This window comes from Procambarus clarkii, chromosome 37, assembly GCF_040958095.1.
Source record: "Procambarus clarkii isolate CNS0578487 chromosome 37, FALCON_Pclarkii_2.0, whole genome shotgun sequence".
Classification (NCBI taxonomy): Eukaryota; Metazoa; Arthropoda; class Malacostraca; order Decapoda; family Cambaridae; genus Procambarus; species Procambarus clarkii.
The window spans coordinates 5,762,998-5,787,997 of NC_091186.1; the positions used below are offsets into that span (position 1 = coordinate 5,762,998).

The following is a 25,000-nucleotide window of genomic DNA, read 5'->3' on the forward strand; positions in this document are numbered from 1 at the left end:
GTCATAAAAAATGTTATAACAAGATGTAACAACATTCTAATAAGTCATAAAAACGTTTTAACAAGATGTAACAACTTTATTACAAGATGTAACTAGGGAAACATAAGGGACCGTTACATTGTGTGTTTGCTGGGCAAGAATGATGTAAACTCTCTGTATATATATATACACATCGAGAACTGCCTATACACTACTCGGCGGTGAATGTATAGCATAAACATTTACCTGAAATTAAATTGAATTTGAATCGGGTAATTTAAATTACCTGAAATCACCAATTAAATTGAATTCAAGCATACATCATTACTCATGCATGCTGATTATATGCATATATTGAGAACAATAGTGTACGTGTATGCTAATAATATGCACATACTAAATATGTGCATATAACGAGAATCAATAAAAGCAAATAAAACATCACCTTTTTTGCACTCTCGAACACCGCGTCAGTGAGAAGAGGTGAGGACATCGTGCGCAGAGTGTAGTTACCTGAAAATTGAGTGTTTATATAATAATAATAATAATCAGAGATTGTCTGGAGCGTGTGCGTGGGAATACTCAGCACCCAGGTTCGAACCCGCATCACGGCTCCTATGGATTTTCTAAATAATATTAATAATAATAATTCATTATGTTGGAGGACAGGAAGCCAGAGTGTATTGATACACGTTAGATTATATCAAGGTCCCATATTATATATATGATATATCAGATATATCTCACGATAGATTAATATATCATGAGATAAATTTATATATAAGTGAGAGAAGTACATATGTGTGTGTGTGTTGGGGGGGTAAAGAGAGAGAGATCTGTTAAAGTGCTTGATGCTATGAGACTGTGTGTATGTGGGGGGGTCAAAGAGAGAGAGATCTGTTAAAGTGCTTGATGCTATGAGACTGTGTGAGTGGGGGGGGGGGGGGTCAAAGAGAGAGAGATCTGTTAAAGTGCTTGATGCTATGAGACTCACCTTCCAGTGCCATGTCAACATTGAGGTAAGCCACAGCTCTGTCAGACAGCTGTTTAGCGAACTGTTGTGTCCACTCCGTTGAGCCCACCGCCATGTACTCCTCGGCGCCCCATCCGCAGAACACCAGGGACCGTCTGGGTCGCCAACCTGTAAGGTCATCAGTCATTACTTCTCATGCCCGAAACGCTTTGCGTAATAGTGGCTTTAGGCATTGTATGTACTAGCCCTACCTATAAGTCCACCAATCTTTGTAAAAATTTCTTGTATGTATGTACCTTACCTAAATAAACATTTATTTATTTATTTTATTTATTATTGTAGGGCTCATCTTCCCTGTGTAACAGTTTAGCTACTTATAAAGAAGCTTGTATATCTTGCATTGAATGTATTGTATTGTATCATGGGTAATCTAGTTTCTGCAGTCAGTGTAGTTTCTACCTGGAAAGCTGGGAAGGGTTAATCCCTAGGGATTAGCGGGGTAGTAAACCATGCAAGATTGTCACATCCTTCCTCTGAGTAATCCATTAAATTAGATAAATCCCTGTTACAACTCAATACAGTACTGTATTTAATAATCAACCTTGCTAAGTGACCTATGTAATTACATAATTTTGAGTAAAAGTCAACCACTCCTACTTGTATATAGGCATATGATTCAGTCAGCATGAGAACTAGTTTGTACTGGTAGCAGGGTTGCCAGATCCAAATTGCTAAAAGTAGCGAGCTGACGGTCTAAAAGTAGCGAATATGTAATAAGAGTAGCCCAATTTTTTTGTTTAGTGACTGATACGGGTTTCAAAGTAATCTAATTTGATATATAGAGTACATTAAACGATTTTAATTATTTTATTAATACTATCTATGCATATATATATTTAACCAATATGATAATATGATAACTTATCAATATTTACTGTATGAAGCCTAATGGGTGTGGAGTCCTTCCACGTCTTTACAGTTGAAGATTACCAAGATCTTAATCTGAATCCACAACCTCGTTCTTGTATATTGCAGACTCATATTTAAGCATTGACATGAGTGGTTCAAATGACGAGCAACAAGTTACATTTTCTTCAAGATATGTTTTGATTGTCAAGATTGATGTCAAAAGCTTAAGTCCCATTCGATTTCTCAGTTTAGTTTTCACAGACGTTCCTCTCGAAAATATCCGTTCCAATGCAAACTCAGCGAGGTCAATCAGTATGGGATCGCCAGCAGCGTTCTTGACAGTTATTGTCTAGGTCTAAAATGACGATTCAGATGTAGGAATTTGTCCCTCACAAATGTTGTATCAGTCAATAGTTAACGGAAGGCGCCACTGACTTTTAATTTCACTAAGCTTAGATTGGTCAGCTAATACTAATGGAAGTTCTGAGAATGGTGGCCATGTGTGGTTAAGGCATATGATAGGTGACAGATTTTTCACCTTTTTTAAAGTTTCAACATTACTTAGAATACGGGAAAGAAGCTATTTGCAAGTTTTCACTAAAAAGTTATCGCATTTTTCTTGAATATTTTGAAACTTTTCCTGGGTTATAAAATTGTTTTGTCTGTTTGTGGCCCGAAGTGTTGAAAATTCGTAACCAAAGTCAACTTTCTCCAGGGACAGATATACAGAATTGATTTCCAAATTAACATGAAGCTTTGCATGATGAGGATGCACGATTCTTCTGAGTATTCCAAGAGTGAAGTTTTCTAAGACAGTGTGAAGGTTACACTGATCTGCTTCATCTTTTTGATAGTCAGTTCATCCTTTCAAAATCATTTAGGATTGGTTTGAGACATGTGAAATATAGATTATTGGAGGGATCAGCGTACATTGAAAATAGTTGCCTTGTAACATATTTATCACAAGAGGAAAAAAGCTATTTGGTAATGAGTTGTTAAAGACTCCCACTGATCAAACAGCCGCTTTACACTACCGCTTCTTGCCAACCATCGTCTTCCTGACAAAGGTATTAACTGTAAGGGATCTTTCCAATCATTTATCAATCTGGAAATTTCTAGATAACTTTCTCACCTTAATGAAGATCTGTTTAACCAGGTGTAGCTTTTGGGATGACGTATAAATGACAATTAAGGTGGGAAATCTATAGCCCCCTGGGGAGGGTTACCTTGCCTTGCGGTTACTTTTTCTTTCGAAGGTTCCTAGGATCAATGTCCCCCAGGGGCCGGTCAGGGACCAGGCCTCCTGGGATAAGTGATCTAGTCAGTCAGGCTGTTGGACGCGGCTGTGATTTGTACACATTATATTGTTAAAACATAAATAATCGTCATTGACTTTCTTAATATTAAAAGCGGAATGTAGCCCAACTTGCTTTTAAACTAGCCCAAAAAGTCGCAAGTAGCGAAATTAAAAATTTGGGAACGCGCGGCTCTCAAAAGTAGCCCAATTCGCTACTTGTAGCCCAATCTGGCAACCCTGCCTGGTAGACGCTTGAGGCCTCTGCAGTGGTAAATTGCTATCTACCACCTTGTTTAATAATTCATTTAAATTAGAGAAATTCATGTCATTATGCAATATTGTATTTAATAATTGATCTGGTTCAAGTACCTATGTAATTAACATCATTTTGAATAAGAATCCAGTCACCTAAAGTGACCAAGTGCATATGTTTAGCTTTGTTAATTATCTTTAAATTAGTTTGGCAACCAAGGTCAGCCTCACAGATTTTGAGGACAGCTGAGATCTGTGTGGTTTTGGACGGCAATAATTGGGGAGCCACATTCTTGATTTATGTTGCGACTGCAACCTGTCCTCTTAAAAAGAACGTCGCTTTTGGCCGTTTGCCCGTATGGCCGAATATGGACGTAATTTGAAAATGAAAAAAAAAGTGAAAATAAATTTGATTTTTTTTCGACGACAGTAAGTTAAGGGTCCTGTTACGACCCTGGGTTCTCCAGTGGAAACCAGAGGTCAAAATTGAGCTATTAAACTTTCTGGTAGTACAGTTGAGGCATCACGAGCGGCAATTGTTTGTATCTTCCCTGCCAGACGTAAGACTATTATTGTTTCTCAAAGAGCATTTAAAGACTGAGCTGGGGGTTGATTATTAAATAATAACAGGTACCAACTTTGCTTACTAATACTTTCTAATCATTTGTAAAGTAACAATACGTTGCATAGGGGAAGATCTTTAATGCGCTTAGCTGCACGATCAATTAGGCTCCTTCCGGCACCACGACATGAGGGAGGCTAGCTGGTCGCTAGGAGCTTTCTTCTCTGGCTGGCGTTCGTGCGGACGAGACCTACTCTGTGGCTGCACCCCTACTCTTCTCCCTTCTCCTCTTACTTATTTCCCTTACCTGAAGTTCCTGTACCCTTAAGTTAAGTACGGGGCATTATTAAGTGTACCTACTGTGGTAGTAACGATTGGTGAGACCTGGGGGTAGTATTTGCCAGTGTTTTGGGTACCCCTAAGTGTTGTGTTTTGTATTAGGGTCCCACGTGGTTTCCCTACCCTAAGCTGCATCCAGCTTCAGTGCTTATCCAGTAGTACTTTACCCTAGCTTGTTCTTAGTGTAAACCTTGTATCCTGCCTACGTGGACCAAGGCTTTTAATGTAAGATAGTGTGGTAAAGTTATTATTATTATTGTTATTGGTGTGAGTGTATATGGGGGGTTGTTAAGGGGTTAATAAATAAGTACATGAATTACAGAGTATCCCTTCTTCCTGTGTGGGAGAGCATTGATCAACCCTTAGACTAACATATATGGTCTAGTAGCAAGTTATTACTACTGTGGATAGTTTATTTTGGGGGCCGGGCCTTTTAGCTCTCCCATATTTTTTTTTTTGAGATATATACAAGAGTTGTTACATTCTTGTACAGCCACTAGTACGCATAGCGTTTCGGGCAAGTCCTTAATCCTATGGTCCCTGGAATACGATCTCCTGCCGCGAAGAATCGTTTTTTCATCCAAGTACACATTTTACTGTTGCGTTAAACAGAGGCTACAGTTAAGGAATTGCGCCCAGTAAATCCTCCCCGGCCAGGATACGAACCAATGACATAGCGCTCGCGGAACGCCAGGCGAGTGTCTTACCACTACACCACGGAGACTGCTACTCTGTCTTCTGATTTGATACTCTGTCTTCTAACTACTCTTACCCCTTAATAGTACCAGTACCCCATAGAAGCCCCACACACCATTATTTATAACAAGTGGTTGACCAGTCCGGGAGGAACATTATAAGTGTAAAAAATTAGATTCTTGAGTGCCAAAACTAAAATTTTTTGTTTTCCGTAGAACGGGTGTGTGCTAGCATAGGGTCCAGCTCATCTAACAAAGGACATTCTTGCACTGACTGGACACCCAGCTGGATCCCTTCACGATTAAGGTTAGTGTGGCCTTGTGTTAGGGGCCGTGCAAATTTTTGTTTTTTTCCAATTTTTATTTTTTAATTTTTTCTTTGGCTGGGAGCTAAAATTGTTAGTGATGTCATCTGAAATGCAGAGACTGGCAATGGAGCCTTCAGTGGTAGAGATAAAGAAACTTAAAAAGTCTAATTTAGTATTGTTAGGCAAGGAATTTGGCCTAGAATTAAATGACGCGGATAAAAAGTGGACTTTGGTGAATGAAATATTACAACATTGTATTGATGAAGAACTATTGGCAAGTGATACACCCTTATGCCAGCCTAGCCAAGCAGAAAGTGCAACTCATAGGGATAGAGAATTAGCTCTAGAGTTAGCAAAAATAAAATTAGAGGAGCAAAGGCTCAAAACCGAGGAGGCTAGAATTAGAGCGAATGCCACTGGACCTCCACCTGCCGGGGATTCAAACCCCAGGCATTATGAGAAAAAGCATAATTTGCCTGAATTTTCCGAGTCAGACCCTGAAAGGTTTTTCAACCATTTTCAGAGATTGGCCATGTCCATGAACTGGCCAAAGGAAGAGTGGGTGAAAATCCTACAGGGAAGACTTAGGGGTAAAGCACAAGATATTTTTATAAACATGCCTGACGACGAGTGTTTCGAATATGATAAAGTCAGGGAATGTATTTTGCGGGCATATGAAATTACTCCTGAAGCTCACCGACAAGTTTATCGCAACCTTAGGCCTACTCACAACCAACCGCTCACTGAATTTGTGAATGATCAAATTCGATTGTTTGATAGATGGATTCGCTCGGCGAAAGCCGAAACATACGAGGCTCTCAGGAACTTAGTTTTAATGGAGCATTTTATAGATATTATGCCAGAGAACGTATCACAGTACATTAGAGGAAGGGTAGAGGTAAATTCTAAAATAGGGGATTTGGCCAAGTTGGCAGAAAACTACCAATTGGCGGGCAAAAGGCCCAATAAAAATAATTATACCCCACAGAGTAGCAAAACTTATACCCACAGCCAGTCCAGATCAGCTCATTCTAACCCTTTAACTAATGCACCTTCTGTTTCAGACATAACTAACCCTGTTAAAGTGTCTAGCCCCACGGCACCTAAGGGTGAACCGAAGGGTAATTCTGTTAGTAATGTCTCTTCTCCCCGATGTTTTTGTGGTCACTGTAATCGTTCAAACCACAATATTAGCCGTTGTTGGCAACTGTACCCGGAAAAAAGACCCAATGCTCTAGTTGTGACACAGGGCTTGAGGCCTTCAGAAGGGTTAGGGAGTAAGACCTCCAACCCACAGTGGTTGGACTTGCTTACCCCATTCTTATCGAAAGGGAGACAACTTTTGTCTGAGGGTTCTTCCTGGAAGGACGTGGTGATCTTCCGAGACACCGGTGCCTTCCAGACTTTAATTTTAGAGAGTGCGTTGCAAGGTGCCAACACTCTCAACACTGGAGAGGTGGTACTGGTTGAGGGTGTCACTAGTGATACTCGGGCAGTACCCCTCCATAAGGTTACCCTGGAATCTGATTTCCACAAGGGTGTTTGTACAGTCGGAGTCACTTCATACCTACCTTTCCCTAATGTTGATGTAATAGTTGGTAATGATTTAGCAGGGGATAAGGTAGGGGACTCCAGACTGCCTATTATGTTGCCTACCCCTAAGGTTTGCCTGGATCCACCCGCCGCAGAGGATAATGTTGTGTACCCGGCGTGCGCGGTGACCAGGTCTATGGGACTTAAATGTAAGGGCAACCCTGTGCTTGCCAAGGTGGTAAATCCCGAGGTCACGAGGAGCTTTCCGAGTGGTGAAAACAAAGTGGACCTCGCGGACACATTCATGGCCCGACTCGATGACGTGGCCGAGGACATTGTGGAGAGCCTGCCACCGCCATCTACCGAGAGTAGTGGGGAGGTGGAGGAGAACACTGTTGAGCCTCGGCCAATGGCATCTGACAAAGGCCTAGATGCCTCCTTGAGTGAGTTACAGAAAGCTGACCCCACTCTTGCAGATTGTCATGAAACAGCCGTCTCTATGGAGGAAATTGTAGACGCAGCAACTGGGTACTACTACAATGATCGGATTTTGATGAGAAAATGGAGACCACAGAGTGCTCCCTTGTCAAATGAGTGGGAGGTAGTCCACCAGGTTATGTTGCCGACCTGCTATAGAGAAAGAGTTTTGGCAGCTGCTCATGATGATCCTATGGGGGGACATCAAGGTATAAATATTACGTATCACAAAATTTTAAAGTATTTTTTCTGGCCCAAGCTGAAAAGCGATGTGGCAAAATTTTGTAATGCGTGTATTGTTTGTCAACTGGTTGGGAAACCAAACCAGACTCCACCTAAAGCTCCTCTAAGGCCTATTGTCGTGCCAGAGGAACCATTTTCTCATGTGGTAATGGACTGTGTTGGACCATTGCCTAGAACTAAGTCTGGTAATATTTACCTAATCACGATGATGTGTATCACTACTCGTTACCCAGAGGCTTTTGCTGTAAGGAACATCCGAGCAAAAACTGTTGTTGCTCGTATGTTGCAATTTTTTTCCACTTTTGGACTGCCTCGGGTCGTGCAAACTGACAATGGTACTAATTTTAAGTCTGATGTTTTTGAGCAATTTTGTAAGGAACATGGAATAACTCATAAGGTTTCCAGCCCATACCATCCACAGAGTCAGGGGGTAATTGAACGTTTCCATCTAACTCTGAAGCAGATGTTGAAGACATCGTGCGAGAGTTCCGACACCTTCTGGGATGAGAATTTGCCATATGTTTTGTTCGCGGCTAGAGAGGGATTTCAAAGTTCACTGGGTTGTTCTCCTTTTGAGTTAGTCTTTGGTCATAAAGTTCGTGGACCCTTGCAAATGTTACAGGAGAATCTGTTAGGGAACGTAACGTTAACCGAAGGTTCGGCTTTCTTTGCGCAACACCACCAGAGACTCAAGGACTGCAAGGCGGCTGCATTATAGTATCTTGGCAAGGCCCAAGAAAAGATGAAAGAACGTAACGATGCTAAATCTAAGTTACGGGTATTTCAGCCTGGCGACCCTGTCCTGGTATTTAAGCCTCGACTAGGGAACACTATGTCCCACAAGTACGAAGGCCCCTACATTGTGACAGAAAAGACTGGGGACCTCACGTACAAAGTGAGGCACTCTCACAAACGTAACCAGGTAATGCTCATACATGTAAATCGACTGAAGAAGTTCCAGGGCCCCAGGCCCATTGCACTAACCAATGTTTCCATTTCCAGTGAGGGAGGGGATGATTGTTCTGGGGACCCAACTAATCTCATTTTCAATAATTCTAGTTCTGTGAATGCTGTGGAGGGACTGTCCCATTTGCAGATGGCCCAACGTGAAGAGGTGCAGTCGTTGGTTGATGAATTCTCCAGTCTGTTCGACCCAGACTGATGCCATTTGCCATGATGTCGAGTTGACGGACTACACTCCCATTCGCCTTCAACCCTATCGGATGAGTCCAGAAAAGAAGGCCATCGTACGGAAGGAGGTCGACTTCTTGCTCCAGCACGGCCTCATCCGGCCGAGCCAGGGCTCTTGTTGCTCGCCCTGCCTTTTGGTCCCCAAACCAGATGGCTCCTGGCGATTATGCACCGACTATCGGCAGCTCAACAAGGTGACCATTGTGGATGCCTATCCGCTGCCCCTCCTCGAGGACTGCATCGACGAGCTGGGAAATGCCAAGTACGTCTCGAAATTTGACCTCTCGAGGGGGTATTATCAAATCCCACTCACTGATCGTGCTAAACAACTAACTGCGTTCGTGACACCCGAGGGTGTTTTTGAGTATCAAGTGTTACCGTTCGGCTTGCGTAATGCTCCTGCCACGTTCCAGAGACTCATGAACTCTCTACTCGCTAAGGTGCCAAATTGTCGGGCGTATTTAGATGATATCGTGCTGTTTGACAGTAATTGGGCTGACCACATAGCTAGGTTACGCCAGTTGTTTGCCATCTTGAAAAGGGCAAATCTTACCTTAAATGCTAAAAAGTGTCATTTTGGCCAAGGCACAGTGACGTACCTCGGTTATGAAGTGGGCCAAGGAAAAGTGTTACCTCGGCAAGATAAAATCAGTGCCATTCTGGAGTATCCAGTATTAAAGTCTAAAAAGGACGTTCAAAGATTTATCGGTATGTGTGCGTACTATCGACGTTTTTGTCAGAACTTTTCCAGTGTTGCCACTCCTCTCACAGACTTGTTGCGGAAAGCCGTTAAATTTAAGTGGTCATCAGACTGTGCAGAGGCATTTAAAAATTTGAAATTGATCTTAGCTTCCGCCCCAGTGCTTGCTAGTCCAAGGTTCGACCGACCGTTTAAAATTCATGTTGACGCATCTGACTCGGGTGCTGGTGCAGTGTTGTTGCAAACTGGGGATGATCAGGTGGAACACCCAGTATATTATTACTCTGTGAAACTCGACAAGGCGCAACGCAATTATTCAGTGGTAGAAAAAGAGGCGTTGGCGCTAGTGTTAACATGTAAAAAGTTTGAAGTTTACCTCACAGGTAATATAGTGGAAGTGTACACGGACCATAACCCACTAGTCTTCCTGACTCAGATGAAGGGTAAGAATAAACGCATCCTCAGGTGGGCGTTGTACCTACAGGACTTCAATCTTTCCATTACCCACCTACCGGGCAGACTCAACGTGATAGCCGATGCTCTGTCCCGGTTGCCTGAATAACATTCATCTGAGCCACAGAAAGCCATTTACCAACTGTCATGCTTTAGTTAATTTTTTTTGTTTAGGTTCTCCTGTGACATTAAATATTCCGTGTCCAATTTATTTACTTCCCTGTTCTTTTATTTTTTTTGTGTGTTTTTTTTTCCTTTCAGAGAACTCCTTTGTATTTTTTTTGCAGAGAAATTGTTTTTGATTGATTTTTTGTTTTTGTCATATGTTTTTTCTTTTTATTCTCTGTGTACTCTTACTAAAAATATGACTACTATTCTAGTAGTCACATTTTTTTTTTTCTCTGAAGGGGGGGAGGAGTGTTACGACCCTGATAGGTTAGGTGGGCAGGAAATTCTCATAAAGTTACAAAACGTTATGAAAAATGTTAATGGAAAGTTTCCTCTTCAAAGCTTGCCGAGTAAGCCGGACGACTCAAACAGAAAACGGAACAATACGTCACTTTTGTGAGTCGATTTCATTTCAAATTACGTCCAAATTTGGCCATAGCGCGCATACGAGCCAAAAGTGACGTTATTTTTAAGAGGACAGGTTGGCGACTGACTGTTCCTTTTCCGAAGTCAATTACCGTAATTACAGAAACTCTCAGGATAGGTGGTGGCAGTGTTTAAGGTCTCTTTAGTGAGTTTGTTGGTGATAGGTATAGTATCCTTGCTTTGTGGGACCTTGGTGATGAACCACCAAGGTTACAAGGCATCACTGGACTGAGCTTACAGTAAGGAATAAACGCTGAACAAAAGAACCGTTAAATAATGACCAGTTAAAAACCAGCTAAGAGAGGTTTAAGGCTGGTACCCATTACACCTGCTCCATGCTGGTACCCATTACACCTGCTCCATGCTGGTACCCATTACACCTGCTCCATGCTGGTACCCATTACACCTGCTCCATGCTGGTACCCATTACACCTGCTCCATGCTGGTACCCATTACACCTGCTCCATGCTGGTACCCATTACACCTGCTCCATGCTGGTACCCATTACACCTGCTCCATGCTGGTACCCATTACACCTGCTCCATGCTGGTACCCATTACACCTGCTCCATGCTGGTACCCATTACACCTGCTCCATGCTGGTACCCATTACACCTGCTCCATGCTGGTACCCATTACACCTGCTCCATGCTGGTACCCATTACACCTGCTCCATGCTGGTACCCATTACACCTGCTCCATGCTGGTACAACCTCTTACACAGAACGTCACATTGCGATCGTATACATCTTCTATCTTGAGGTTATCTTGAGATGATTTCGGGGCTTTAGTGTCCCCGCGGCCCGGTCCTCGACCAGGCCTCCACCCCCAGGAAGCAGACCGTGACAGCTGACTAACACCCAGGTACCTATTTTACTGCTAGGTAACAGGGGCATAGGGTGAAAGAAACTCTGCCCAATGTTTCTCGCCGGCGCCTGGGATCGAACCCAGGACCACAGGATCACAAGTCCAGCGTGCTGTCCGCTCGGCCGACCGGCTCCCGTCATTGCTGGTACAACCTCTTACACAGAACGTCACATTTCGATCGTATACATTACCTAAGGTCTAAAACTATATCGTACTAGAAAATGGCAGCGACTTGCGATATTGACACACTGTCCCGTTTTCCGTTTTGGGTTCTCTGGTAGGTTAGGATAAGGGCACTTTAGTACGACGGTTTCTTGATGTTGGGAAACCTTGGGAGGAAGATATGGGTTGTGTGTATATCTGACCATTATACAAGCTCTGTTAGCACAACTTTTTTTTTTTTTTTTTTTGAGATATATACAAGAGTTGTTACATTCTTGTACAGCCACTAGTATGCGTAGCGTTTCGGGCAGGTCCCTGGAATACGATCCCCGCCGCGAAGAATCGTTTTTTCATCCAAGTACACATTTTACTGTTGAGTTAAACAGAGGCTACAGTTAAGGAATTGCGCCCAGTAAATCCTCCCCGGCCAGGATACGAACCCATGACATAGCGCTCGCGGAACGCCAGGCGAGTGTCTTACCACTACACCACGGAGACTGTAAACACACTATTGTTTATTGAGACTATTCACACACCCGATGACACATTAGAACTGAATGTGAAGAGAGGAAGGAGAGAGACAAAAGAAAGAGAAAGAAAGAATCTTATCACAAAATTTATGGTTCATAATAAACAAATTTAACTAAAACTAAACTAGAAGATTCTTTACTCCAGAAGATCTAAGTAAACTAGGGATAAAAAGATGTGATAAAATGGTAGTTAGAGTACATATTTTTCTAGCATTCAGCCTGTGACATGCCATTTTAGAAGCACAGATGATGTGCTGATTCTTGGTTGGCGATGAATGGCTTATGCCCAACCACTTGGTCTGGACGGTACAGCGACGGTCTCACTTCATGCATGTCGGCGTTCAATCCCCGACCGTCCAATTAGTTGAGCACTATTCCTTTCCCCTGTCCCATCCCAAATCCTTATCCTGACCCCTTCCTAGTGCTGTATAGTCGCAATGGCTTTGTGCTTTCCCCTCATATAGTTTCCATCCCGTATCAAGTGTATTCATCAAGAGCATCTAAATCATCTTGTTTCTCGCTGTATGGCACAAGCAGCTTGTTAAGACTCCGAGGTCCGCCTTAAGACCTGGGTATTATCTTGGCACACATACAAACTTACTGGTGTGGCCACGTCTGTGGTAGAAAATTGTAATATTAATAAAAAAAACTTACTAGTCACCTAAACAAAGTTTTTTAAGAATTATTTCAAGCATTTTCACCCCCACTGGCACTCCCAGCGGACTTTTTCACCCCCACTGGCACTCCCAGCGGACTTTTTCACCATTATCGCCAATTCAAAAACACGCCCTCAAAAAAAAAAAAAAAAGATTCACCATGCTTGCCCATGACTAATGACTGAGCATCCAAAAAAGGAGACCTGGTCGAGGACTGGGCCGAGGGGACGCTAAGCCCCGAAATCATCTCAAGATAACCTCAAGAAGCTCCGTAGGATGCAACCCATAACAGCTGTCTGCATCATGAGCATTTATTTGCTGCTAGGTAAACAGAGCAATTAGGTGGAAGGAAACCTCCAAAAACATCTCTCTCTAATGTGGGAATCGAACCAAGAATGTTCGTTAACCGGTTGCGCTGACTACTGGTCGTTATTGAGAAGTGTTTCACTAACATGTGACCATAAGATTGGAAATTGGAAAATAGGATTGATTTCAGTCTTCACATTTTACACAATTAACAAAAAAAAAATCATCTTTTCTGTCATTTGCAACCACCATTTGTTTACTGGGTGAAAAGGCAGATGAAGAACAAGAACGCAACACCTTTTACAAATAACACAAATGAATAACATCCTGTTGAATGTCACTCACCCGTTTCGTTACGTAGATGGACGAAGACCCGTGAGAGTTCGAGCATGGCGGCCGTGCCGGAGTTGGGGTCCAGGCCACCGAAGAGCCAAGCATCCAGGTGGTTGCCGAGAATAACGTATCTGTCTAAAAGCCAAGTATTTAAACGGAGCTACACAAATTGAAATGCTTTTGTGCCAAGGATGCAAACTTCTAATAATATATATTGAGATTTATAGCAATACTTAATGTCAACATCCCTGGTTCGATTTATATTGACGCATACCCCTACTAACCGGGTTCTTCGTGACCTGTGATGACTCCCACAACATTGTAAGTGGTAGTTTGAGTGTTGTTGTTGTTCACATCCACGTTGACTTTCCAGCCTGGGTGTGCGAGGCCAGGTCCAGTGTGGTAAGTAATGTTCAGATTACCCTGCCAGCTCGCTGGAGCAACAGCACCTCCCATACGGCTGCAAGCACACATATTGAAAAGGTTATAGGCCTGTGAAGACCAGGGGCCAGATTCACGAAGCAGTTATGCTAGCACTTACGAACCTGTACATCTTTCTTCAATCTTTGACGGTTTTGGTTACATTTATTAAACAATTTACAAGCATGAAAACATCCCAATCAACTGCTGTTATTGTTATAAACAGCCTCCTGGTGCTTCGGAGCTCATTAACTGTTTAATAATTCTTAACAATGCCGCCAAGGATTGAAAAAAATGTACAGGTTCATTACTGCTTTGTGAATGTGAGAATATGGTTTCTCAAGATTCTCCCACAGCTGACTGGTATGGCTCATTGCAGTGCACAGTGCACTGATCTTGTGCACAAGCCTATTTCTGTTACCCCTGGATAGTAACCTGGCATGTTGGGTATCTCCAGAATGCCCACTTAACCAGGAACACTTTCATAATACGGAGGCCGCTGTATGTCCAGGCAGGAAGTAGATACAGGGAGTTAAGCATACTTGCCACCAAGGGTCAGTGGGTACCTTGCACGGTGGGAGCGTGAGAGAGGAGAGGGAACGCCTGCGAAGCGACAGTGTGACCCTGAGGTCAACCTCAACCAGCGCGATGGAGAATAACAGCTATGACGTGGTCGTGACGTGTTCATGACGTCACTCATGCTACTGATCATCGAACGGTCATTATGATTGGTTCCCGCTCATTTGCTGCTATGCTATTGGTCAAATTGTAACTCCCTTGTGTGTGCCCCACAAGATGCTCTGAGCCTCAGGAAAAAGTATTCTCGTGAGGGACCTCTTACACAGAGGACGGGTACTGTTCTGTCTACCGGCCAATAGACTGAACACCGTCTATTCCTCACCGTCAAGTTAACTCAGCGTCTCTACGATATACCCCACACTCTCACCCAGAATCACGAGTGTGAATATATTGTTCAGAAGCCTAAAGTGATAAATCACCAGAGCTAAACAGACTGGTATCAGGTAACCCCTGGTGACAAAGATCGTTGTGAGTGACTTAGAGTGAACTAAGGCAGTGCCGCCGCCTAAGTAACCTGTGTGAGACTTTACCATAAGTGTACCTGCATGGTACCACAGCCGCCGTCACTCCTCCCGAGCGTGTACCTCAGTACCCCAGTACCCCAGTACCCCAGTACCTCAGTACCTCAGTACCTCGAGGCGCCCGCCGCCGCCCTCACTACTACATGACGTCACCACCTTACTCATCGCCAGCGCCAGAGTGCCAGTGTGTGTGTCTGTCTGTTAAGCATACAGCCCGCCCTCCTGCCCCCGTGTCAAGTACGGTTTGTGGGAAAACCTGTCGTCAATGGTCTCACTTCAGAACGAGGAAACCAGCTGTCAGGCCACCTACGAGTGCTTGCATAAATGTGCCTGAGTGAGTGAGTGAATAAGAGAGGTAACCCCATGTGTAAGTACAAGATCTTGTCTTTGTTTATTGTGTCTGTGTTGATCTGAGCATCAACCATAGTTCTCACCTTCTCATACCTGACTCAGGTTATAGGTGAATCGACGGTGTATTCGTGTTATCTGTGTGGTATCACGGCATTTAACTCGTCTGTGAATGTGAGCTTCACATACACCACACATTTAGTATTGTGTGATAATATTATTGTGCATGATTATTGCCTGTCCCATTGACAGTGCCATTGTGTTTATTGCATATCATCATTACCGAGTATCCGGTTGGAACTCTTGTGATCCCTTTGCATACCGGCAGTTAGGTTGCCGTGTTAATGATTGGCTGTCAACTGTGTTAAGTTAGGTGTTTCTCCACGAGTGGATACGAGTCGTTTAGCCAGACGTCAAGAGTCTCGCTAATATAACCATAGCTTTGCTGACGCCAATCTAAAGTAAATCAAGCACACTGTGTATTAGTGGTTAAGTTAGTAAATAAACTACTGTTAAGCTTTATGCGGTGTTTCCGTTGAACCACTTCTGAATACTGCCAACATTACTCAAGCCTTCAGCTCTAAGTGTCTTCAACACCGAGTTGCCTATAAGTCCCTAAACTATAAATGTGATGAGGACCCTAGGAGTCCCTTAAAGTGTTAAATCATTGAGGAGATTCCAATGATCAACGTGGAGCAGGACCAGGTGAGGCTAGTCTGAGAAGAGACCCTCAAGGACTCTAACTCGACCTTGCTCCCAGGCCCTGTACAGTTGCTCTCATATTTTCTATTCTGCTAATTCCGACAGCTTCGTGAAGCATCTGCCACATGTACATTGACGACGTACACATTGCAGTCGTGAAAGCAAAGGTTCATGGAATTGCTGCTAACTTTTAGATATTTCCTGTTCGCCATCTAACACGATTGACAGGAAGTCTGCAAAGTCTGAATACAATCTAAATTGTAATCTAAGCATGTGTACACCACAGTTTTTTTTCTGTTGTAATCCATGAATCCGTAATCCATGGGGGTGGCCTCGTAGCCTGGTGGATAGCGCGCAGGATTCGTAATTCTGTGGCGCGGGTTCGATTCCCGCACGAGGCAGAAGCAAATGGGCAAAGTTTCTTTTACCCTGAATACCCCTGTTACCTAGCAGTAAATAGGTACCTGGGTGTTAGTCAGCTGTCACGGGCTGCTTCCTGGGGGTGGAGGCCTGGTCGAGGACCGGGCCGCGGGGACACTAAAAAGCCCCGAAATCATCTCAAGATAACCTCAAGATGAAGGGTAACTTAATAATTAATATCTAGTCCCCTTTCTCCAAGGTGGAATTACTGACCCCGCCCAGGAGGCAACCCCACAACAAGGTGACTAACTCCTGAGTACCTACGCACTGCTAGGTAAACAGAGGAATTGGAAATTCCCATTGATAGGAATTAAAAAAAAATGATAGAAAATGCGCCCAACCATTTCTGTCCTGTCTGGGATTCGAACCCGGAATTCTTGATTGGGTGTCGAGAACGAACCTGACTATACTAGTGGGACGCTATATGAGGAAGATTAAGACAGAGGAAGATAACAAGATGACCTGGACAAACAAAAAATTTGACAACAAATGGCTACCAAAAGTTTAACTCAAATAAGTGCAAAATAGGTGTAGGGATCAGGAGACCAAACACAATGTATAAAATAACTGAAATCCTTCACAAATCAGGTAGAGCGAAAGATTTGGAAATTGATATCACACACAAAACATTTCTTGAAGACCACATCAAAATGCTGTAGTCATCTGCAGCATATTCTGCTGTAACGTAACCAATCTTCCCAGTTGGTAACGTAACTATCTTCAGAAATTTGTGTTCCTTATATATAACATATATTAGCAGTCGTAGTGGTAAAACACTCACCCGGCGCTTCGCGAGCGCTTTGGCCTAGGTTCGTATCCTGGCCGGGGAGGGTTTACTGGGCGCCAATCCTTAACTGTAGCCTCTGTTCACCCAACAGTAAAATGGGTACCTGATGGTTAAACGATTCGGCTGGTCATATTAAGGGGAACATAGGATTAAGGACCTGCCCGAAACTCTATGCGTGCTAGTGGCTTTACAAGAATGTAAGAACTATTGTATATAAAAATATATAAATAAACAAATATGACAAGCCAATATTGGAATGTGTGGCTCCAGCGAGGGGATCCATATCTAGTCAAACAGAAGGCAAAGTTTGAGAAAGTTCAGAAGTACTCTACCAGATTAGTTCTAGAATTGATAGGTACGAGTTACAGGGAAATGCTACAGGAATAAAACCTTGCTAACCTGGAAGACAGAAGAGGATGACATTATTTAGCAAATGAGAACACGAACAAGCGAACACACATGAAAACTTAGTACTCAAATGAGCCACAGAGACATTAGAAAATATTAGTTTCCATGCCATACAAATGAACAAATGGAATGCACTACAAAGTGTGGAGGGAGAGGAGGATTCCATACAGTTTCAAATGTAGATACAGCCCATCCTCCTAAAATTTGATTATTTATAGTAACTCAAAGTACCAATATATTGTCAGACCACCAAAACCTTTACATTTCGTAATTTTAATTTTATAGGGTCCAAGAAAAAAATAAGCTAACATCAAACTTTAACATTCCTAGGCCTACTATAACACATATGTACTATATTAGACCTAAGATAGCATGTATTCAGCCTAGGATTGCTAGGGCAGGTTAAGGTAGGGTTTTAGATTCATTTTTATATTTAAGACAATGTCGTTTGGGTTAATTCAAAACATAAAAAGTAAACAGTTTGGTGGTCCATCACTACATGCTGGTACTTTCGATCAAATACTATCCAATACTGTAAGTATTGGATAGTCAATCATTTTAGGATGACTGACTGTGTAAATGAGATTACTGAGCACAATGACCTAAGGCATCTAAATAGCACTTGATTAATAGTCGAGAGCCTGGACCAAAGAGCCGAATACCAACCCCCTTCAATGACAGTTGACTATATGGGGCTGGAATTGGCGAAGAGATGTCAGTAGAAACGCCTGGTAAGGAGCGTTCCCAAGCCTGATCCTTGTACAGTTGGCGCCAAAATAAGGCGATCAGTGGAGGCCTACCCCTGATTGGTTAGTAGCGGGCCAATAGCAGGCGGCGTTTTTCCAGTTGATTTTGGACGAAAATCAAGAACGTTGCTGATTGTGGCTGCTTTTCATTTTAATACAACTATATAAAATGAAAACCTAATTTCTAAAAATTTGTTTTAAAGTAGTTTTCCATACAAAATTTTAATATTTAGGAAACTGAAGTGTATTAAATACTCCTCTTGAATGTTTAAACTTGTAAAGAAATGAGAATTCTAATGTTCATATCTCTTCCAATGACAAACATTCCTAAAAATATTAATACAATGTATATTTGTAGTGTTTGTTAATTAATAAAATAGAACAGTCAATGTTTGGTCTTGTAATAGCTCTAAGTATTAGCCAATTACACAAATTATGCTTGACTGACAGTGATTAAACCAATGTGCTGTAGTTTGCAATTATTATTTGGGCAAGATAAGCCTGTGTAAACTGTACCTCAGTATCTGCCAAGCATCGTCGTAGCTAACGCTTTGTGCTGGAATCTTTGGTAAGGATGCTTCTTCCTCTGGAATACGGAACGCACTCTCTGGGAAGATAATAGCAAGGTATTAATTACTTCAGTCCGTCCTCCTGCTGTTTCCCAATGTCAAGAAACTGTCGTACTAAAGTGCCCTTATCCTAACCTACCAGAGGACCCAAAATTGAAAACAGGATAGTACGTAAATTTTGCGACCCGCTACCGTTTGTTAGTACGACAGGTTTTGGCCTAAGGAAAACTATACGCCAAAACACGACGTTATATTAGCAGGACGGGCTGAACACTTAACTAACTGCTAACATCAACAAACAAAAATGTCAACTTTAGTGGGCAAAGTTACGAGGCTCGGTAATTTTTCATAAATTTCCAAAGCAATTACAATAATTTGAAAACTTGAGTCATTATTGTAACTAACACTTCAGAAAAACCATGTTTGGAATTGCGGCAAATCGATCAGAACAAATATGTTTGTTTTTCCTTTTCAATATTATTTCTAGGAAATGCTTGGCTGTTGATACCTAAGTTCTTATACTGGTCTCATCAACTTGTCTGAATCAGTTCTGCTTTATTAGCAACACATCAATAAAGATGAGTGTGAGCAGAAAGTGAATGTATCAAAAGTAATCAGAACACCCTATGTCAATCACATGACTAAAGTATCATATTTTGGTACAATAATAGGATATATATAAATACTGGGACAAAAGGTTAAGTAAAGTTAACCTGTAGATGGCAGCCTAGCACAATTGATGTATAAGGGGGGTGCTCATGTCAATTGTTGTATAAGGCAGTGCACACGTCAATTAAAATTTGTCATTATAGAATTGAGAATTGAACTCTGATCATAAATGCCTATAAATTCAAAGATTTAACATTATTACATAAGAAATAGATAAGCCTGAATAAAATTAATAATAAAATGTTATTTAAAAGATTATCATAAAACTTTAAATACTATTATTAAAAAAACACTTTACAAAATCAGGACTTTATATTTAAATAATTGAAATTTCAATTTGAAATTCTCTACATTATATCCAATTAATTATATGGAATTTTGTTAACAAAAGATAATTAAAATTGGTTTAGAATTTCCCTAATGTTCAGTTCGAGTTTTATCATCAAAATAACTGTAAAATCTAGATATAGAATTCGCTTTAGTTTTAATTAGTAATTGACTTGAGTTCGGATTTATAAAAATTATTAATTTAGAGGCCAGAGATGTTGTATAACATATTCACTATTTTCTCAGGTTCACGAGGTCCCGCGAACTTGAAAAAAAATGATGAAGCAATCAAGGCAACTGACCTATGGCAGGATAAAATGGAGTAAGAGGGTCGCCATCCCCCAGTTTAACAGTCCCAAATGGGGAAGCAGATGGGGGCATGTAGGAGGAGTGTGGGTAGACGAAGTCAGGGCCTGCAGGAGCATAGTCTGCTGGATCACTGTACATTACAACTCCAAGGGCTCCACGCTCCTCTGCCGTTCGTACCTGATAATGATTTATTTTGTATTTATTTATTTATATATACAAGAATTCTTACATTCTTGTACAGCCACTAGTACGTGTAGTGTTTTGGGCAAGTCCTTAATCCTGATATTCACCGGAATATGACCCCACCGTATCGTTTAACAACCAAGTACCCATTTTGCTGTTGGGTTAAACAGAGCCTACAGTTAAGGATTTGAGCCCAGTAAATCCTCCCCGGCCAGGATATGAACCCAGGACAAAGCGTTTGCAAACCGTCCGGAGAGCATCATGCCACTACGCCATTGGGACTAATCATGTATATGATCATGTTTATACATGTATACAAAATGGTTTACAAACAGTATGTTGTAAGCCATAGCTCTATCTATTTCTAGATAGAGCTAGTATATACTAGGCCTAAAACCACTAATACGCACAGCATTTCGGGCAAGAAGTGGGAAAAACACTTAAAAACTAAAACTTAAAACTAATTGAGATTAAAAGCATGATTTGAGCTTAAACAGGTAGGGGGGGGGGGAGGGGGAATGACAGTAAACATCATTACCTAATACACAAGGAAGAGAGCTTCCTAATTGCAGTACCTTTTTATACAAATATATATATATTTAGTCTTTTGTTAAAGCTCTTTTACACGAGATTTTACACATAAAAGAATATTTTAGTTTCAAACTCATGATGTAAATCATATAATATTGAAAAGTCATTTGTTGAGCAATACAGGAAAGAATTCACACATTAACACTTACAATCGGCCCCTAATGTGTAATTAATTTATTAGAGACCCCATCTTGTAAGCAGAAGGGAATGGAACTATAAGGAGAAAGCGCCAAGCCATTATGCCTATATAACACTGGGAAGGGGGGGGGGGGGGTCAGGATAAGGATTTGAGATTTGAAAGGAATGGTGGCCAACACTTGAGGACGGTCGAGGAATGAACGCCGACCTGCATGAAGCGAAACCGTCGCTCTATCGTCCAGCACAAGTGGGATGACAGAAGTACAATGTTATATTAACTATAACTGACTTATTTATTTTATTTATTTATATACAAGAAGGTACATTGGGTTGTGAGAGTACATGACACTGATGTTCTTATATTCTTGCAAAGCCTATTCATATGTGGTTGCTGAAGTTCAGTCTCTTCCCATCATTTTTATTGCTAATGTTAACATTGTCTCTCTAAAGGTGAATTTGGTTTAATGATTTACTTCCAAATAAAATGTAGTAGTGTAAACTTGTTTGTTAACGCCCATGAGTGGACTTTCTTTAATTCGTTATTTAATATTATTTAGTGTGTGCGCGCATCTGAGTCTTAATAGATGAAGGTAGTATCGTCAGCATATAATATATCGTCAGCATATAATATATCGTCAGCATACAGTATAGGTTTAACCCTTTAACTGCACAACGCACCTGCACGCCCACGTCTGGGGGTGCGCTACGCACCTCCGGGTATATGTATTTTTCACGTTCCATTCAAGACTCCCGTGGCTACCTGGGGTTCACATCAGCTTCCTCAGGGCTCTTGTAAACAGACGCCATCTTTAAAAAAAATCGTGGTCCACATTCCCAGGTGTGAGAGCCTTAGTAGTGAGTGAGCAACCAAGGCCTGCGCATGCAGCATGAGCTCACAGCACTGCTGTTCTGCTTGTGACCACAGCATCAGGACGGGCTGCAGCATCACCTAATAATATCAAAATATATATGTAACTTATATTATTTAGCCATGATAGTATTACAGATGAGCCTGAGTGTGATAATGTCTGTGTACAATGTTCAAATATTAGTGATTTAATGCTGTTCACGATGTTCACAGCGCTAGCCACAGCACCACAGCATTATCTCGTCCATCTAGGAATCTTCAAACAACTTCTTAGCTTCCTTTACAATATAAACTTGTGGTCAATTATGAATTTACAGGATTTAGTGACCAGTATTGTGATAACAACAGGATTGTGGTGATAATAAGCACTGTGCGTAGTATTGTGGGAGGAGTAATTGTGGTGAGGGAGCGAGGGAGAGAATCGAGGTAGCCTCACTGTGTGGCAGCCACTCTTGTTTTGCTCGTCATACTAGCTTAGTGGTTTGCTATGGTGAACACATTTGTACATGGGTATATACAGTGTGTGTATATAGTGTAGTAACACCAACAGGAGTATATTGGGAGGAGCTAATTTGGTGAGGGAAGTGACGTAATCGTAGCGTCGTCTGCTAGCTGCTGTGAGATTTCTCATGCAGTGTATGGTGGCCACTGTAACGTTTGGACACAATACCGGCTTATTTGCATAGTTCTGGTGAATAAAACATGTAGATAGGTATACATAACATGTGTAAATAGTGTAATACAAACAATAACAGTATGGTGGGAGGAGCAATGTTGGAGGAGTGAGGGAGAGACTGGATGTTGGAGGAGGAGTGAGACAGCTGACACTCGCGGAGTTCTGAGTGTGTTCATGGTGAATGTATATAGTGTGTGATAGTGTATAGTGTGTAAATGGACTGTATATATACATAAATTAGCATAATACAATGAAAATATGTGCCGGATATGTGTACACATGTGTCATGCACGTAACACAGTATTTTCAGACAATACGGATGTTCTACCATAACAGTATAGTGTACGTGTTCATTATACATGGGATTGGCAAGTAAAAGTATATAAAATGTATTTGGAACTGTGCGCAGAAAATGAACAAAAACATACTCGCGGCAACTCGCACATCCTGCCCCGAGCGCCCTACCCGCCCCGGGGGCATATGCCCCGAGTGCCCTACCGGCCCCGGGGGCATATGCCCCGAGTGCCCTACCGGCCCCGGGGGCATATGCCCCGAGTGCCCTACCCGCCCCGGGGGCATATGCCCTGAGTGCCCTACCCGCCCCGGGGGCATATGCCCCAAGTGCCCTACCGGCCCCGGGGGCATATGCCCCGAGTGCCCTACCGGCCCCGGGGGCATATGCCCCAAGCACCCTACCGGCCCCGGGGGCATATGCCCCGAGCACCCTACCGGCCCCGGGGGCATATGCCCCGAGCACCCTACCGGCCCCGGGGGCATATGCCCCGAGCACCCTACCGGCCCCGGGGGCATATGCCCCGAGCACCCTACCGGCCCCGGGGGCATATGAGCCGAGCACCCTACCGGCCCCGGGGGCATATGCCCCGAGCACCCTACCGGCCCCGGGGGCATATGCCCCGAGCACCCTACCGGCCCCGGGGGCATATGCCACGAGCACCCTACCGGCCCCGGGGGCATATGCCACGAGCACCCTACCGGCCCCGGGGGCATATGCCACGAGCACCCTACCGGCCCCGGGGGCATATGCCCCGAGCACCCTACCCGCCCCGGGGGCATATGCCCCGAGCGCCCTACCGGCCCCGGGGGCGTATGCCACGGGCGACCAGGGAATGATGACGTCACGCACGAACTTACGGACCCCATAGCAGGTAAAGTACTTACAATTTCGACCTTCTGTTACTATACCCTTACTCAGGGAAGGGTTTTTGACACGTTAAAAATAGAAAATAATTTTTTCTAGAGATTTTATTTCCTGCGCACTGTGGGGGGGGTCATATTTGGAGGCCACGCAGTTAAAGGGTTAAGAATGTTAGAGACATTTGGCAAATCATTGATGTATATAAGAAATAGAGGTCCTAAGATGCTGCCCTGTGGCACTCCTATGGTTAATGGTAGAGTGAGGGAAGTAATGTCATTGATAACTACATATTGGTGTCATCAAGATATGATCGAATATAGTTCATAGCAAGGCCTAAGATTCCATAGTGATGAAGTTTAAATAAGAGGTAGTTATGTTTAACTACCACCCAAACAATGAGTATGAGGCCCACTACCACCCACAGGATGGGTATGGGGGGGGGGGCCACTACAGTAGTTCCCGACTTGACAGGGGGAGACACATGTTATCGCACCAGATCTGATGTAATAGGTGTTGTTATCAGATATGTTATCGAATAACATGCTAGAAGCATACATTAAGTGTGCTAATCAGTGCTTAATTGCTTATTAACGCTAATTAAATGTGATTGTCAGTGTTGGGCATCTGTGTTTGTGTGGTGTAACCTTAATTGTACTTACGTGGGGTAGAGCTTCAGTTCTTGGGCCCCGCCTCTCAGTGAATGAATGCGTGCGTGTGTAATTACCTAAGTGTAGTTATAGGTTGAGAGCTACGCTCGTGGTGTCCCATCTTCCCAGCACTCTTTGTCATATAACACTTTGAAACTACTGACGGTCTTGGCCTCCACCACCTTCTCACCTAACTTGTTCCAACCGTCTACCACTCCGTTTGCGAAAGTGGATTTTCTTATATTTCTTCGGCATCTGTGTTTAGCTAGTTTAAATCTATGACCTCTTGTTCTTGAAGTTCCAGGTCTCAGGAAATCTTCCCTATCGATTTTATCAATTCCTGTTACTATTTTGTATGTAGTGATCATATAACCTCTTTTTCTTCTGTCTTCTAGTTTTGGCATATTTAATGCCTCTAACCTCTCCTCGTAACTCTTGCCCTTCAGTTCTGGGAGCCACTTAGTAGCATGTCTTTGCACCTTTTCCAGTTTGTTGATGTGCTTCTTAAGATATGGGCACCACACAACCGCTGCATATTCTAGCTTTGGCCTAACAAAAGTCGTGAACAATTTCTTTAG

The 25,000-nt window shown here is 42.7% G+C and overlaps 1 protein-coding gene across 1 annotated transcript in view; it reads right to left on the reverse strand.

Moving 5' to 3' along the window:
- LOC123748480 (putative N-acetylated-alpha-linked acidic dipeptidase) overlaps window positions 1-25,000 on the reverse strand; it is a 169,399-nt gene that overhangs the window by 64,385 nt on the left and 80,014 nt on the right. Inside the window, exons 6-11 of the mRNA XM_069337032.1 lie at window positions 20,157-20,340; window positions 18,806-18,896; window positions 13,643-13,818; window positions 13,371-13,493; window positions 974-1,120; window positions 425-492 (exon numbers count right to left, since the gene is read on the reverse strand). Of these exons, the coding sequence (XP_069193133.1) occupies window positions 425-492; window positions 974-1,120; window positions 13,371-13,493; window positions 13,643-13,818; window positions 18,806-18,896; window positions 20,157-20,340 (789 nt within the window). The remainder of the gene's footprint in view (window positions 1-424; window positions 493-973; window positions 1,121-13,370; window positions 13,494-13,642; window positions 13,819-18,805; window positions 18,897-20,156; window positions 20,341-25,000) is intronic.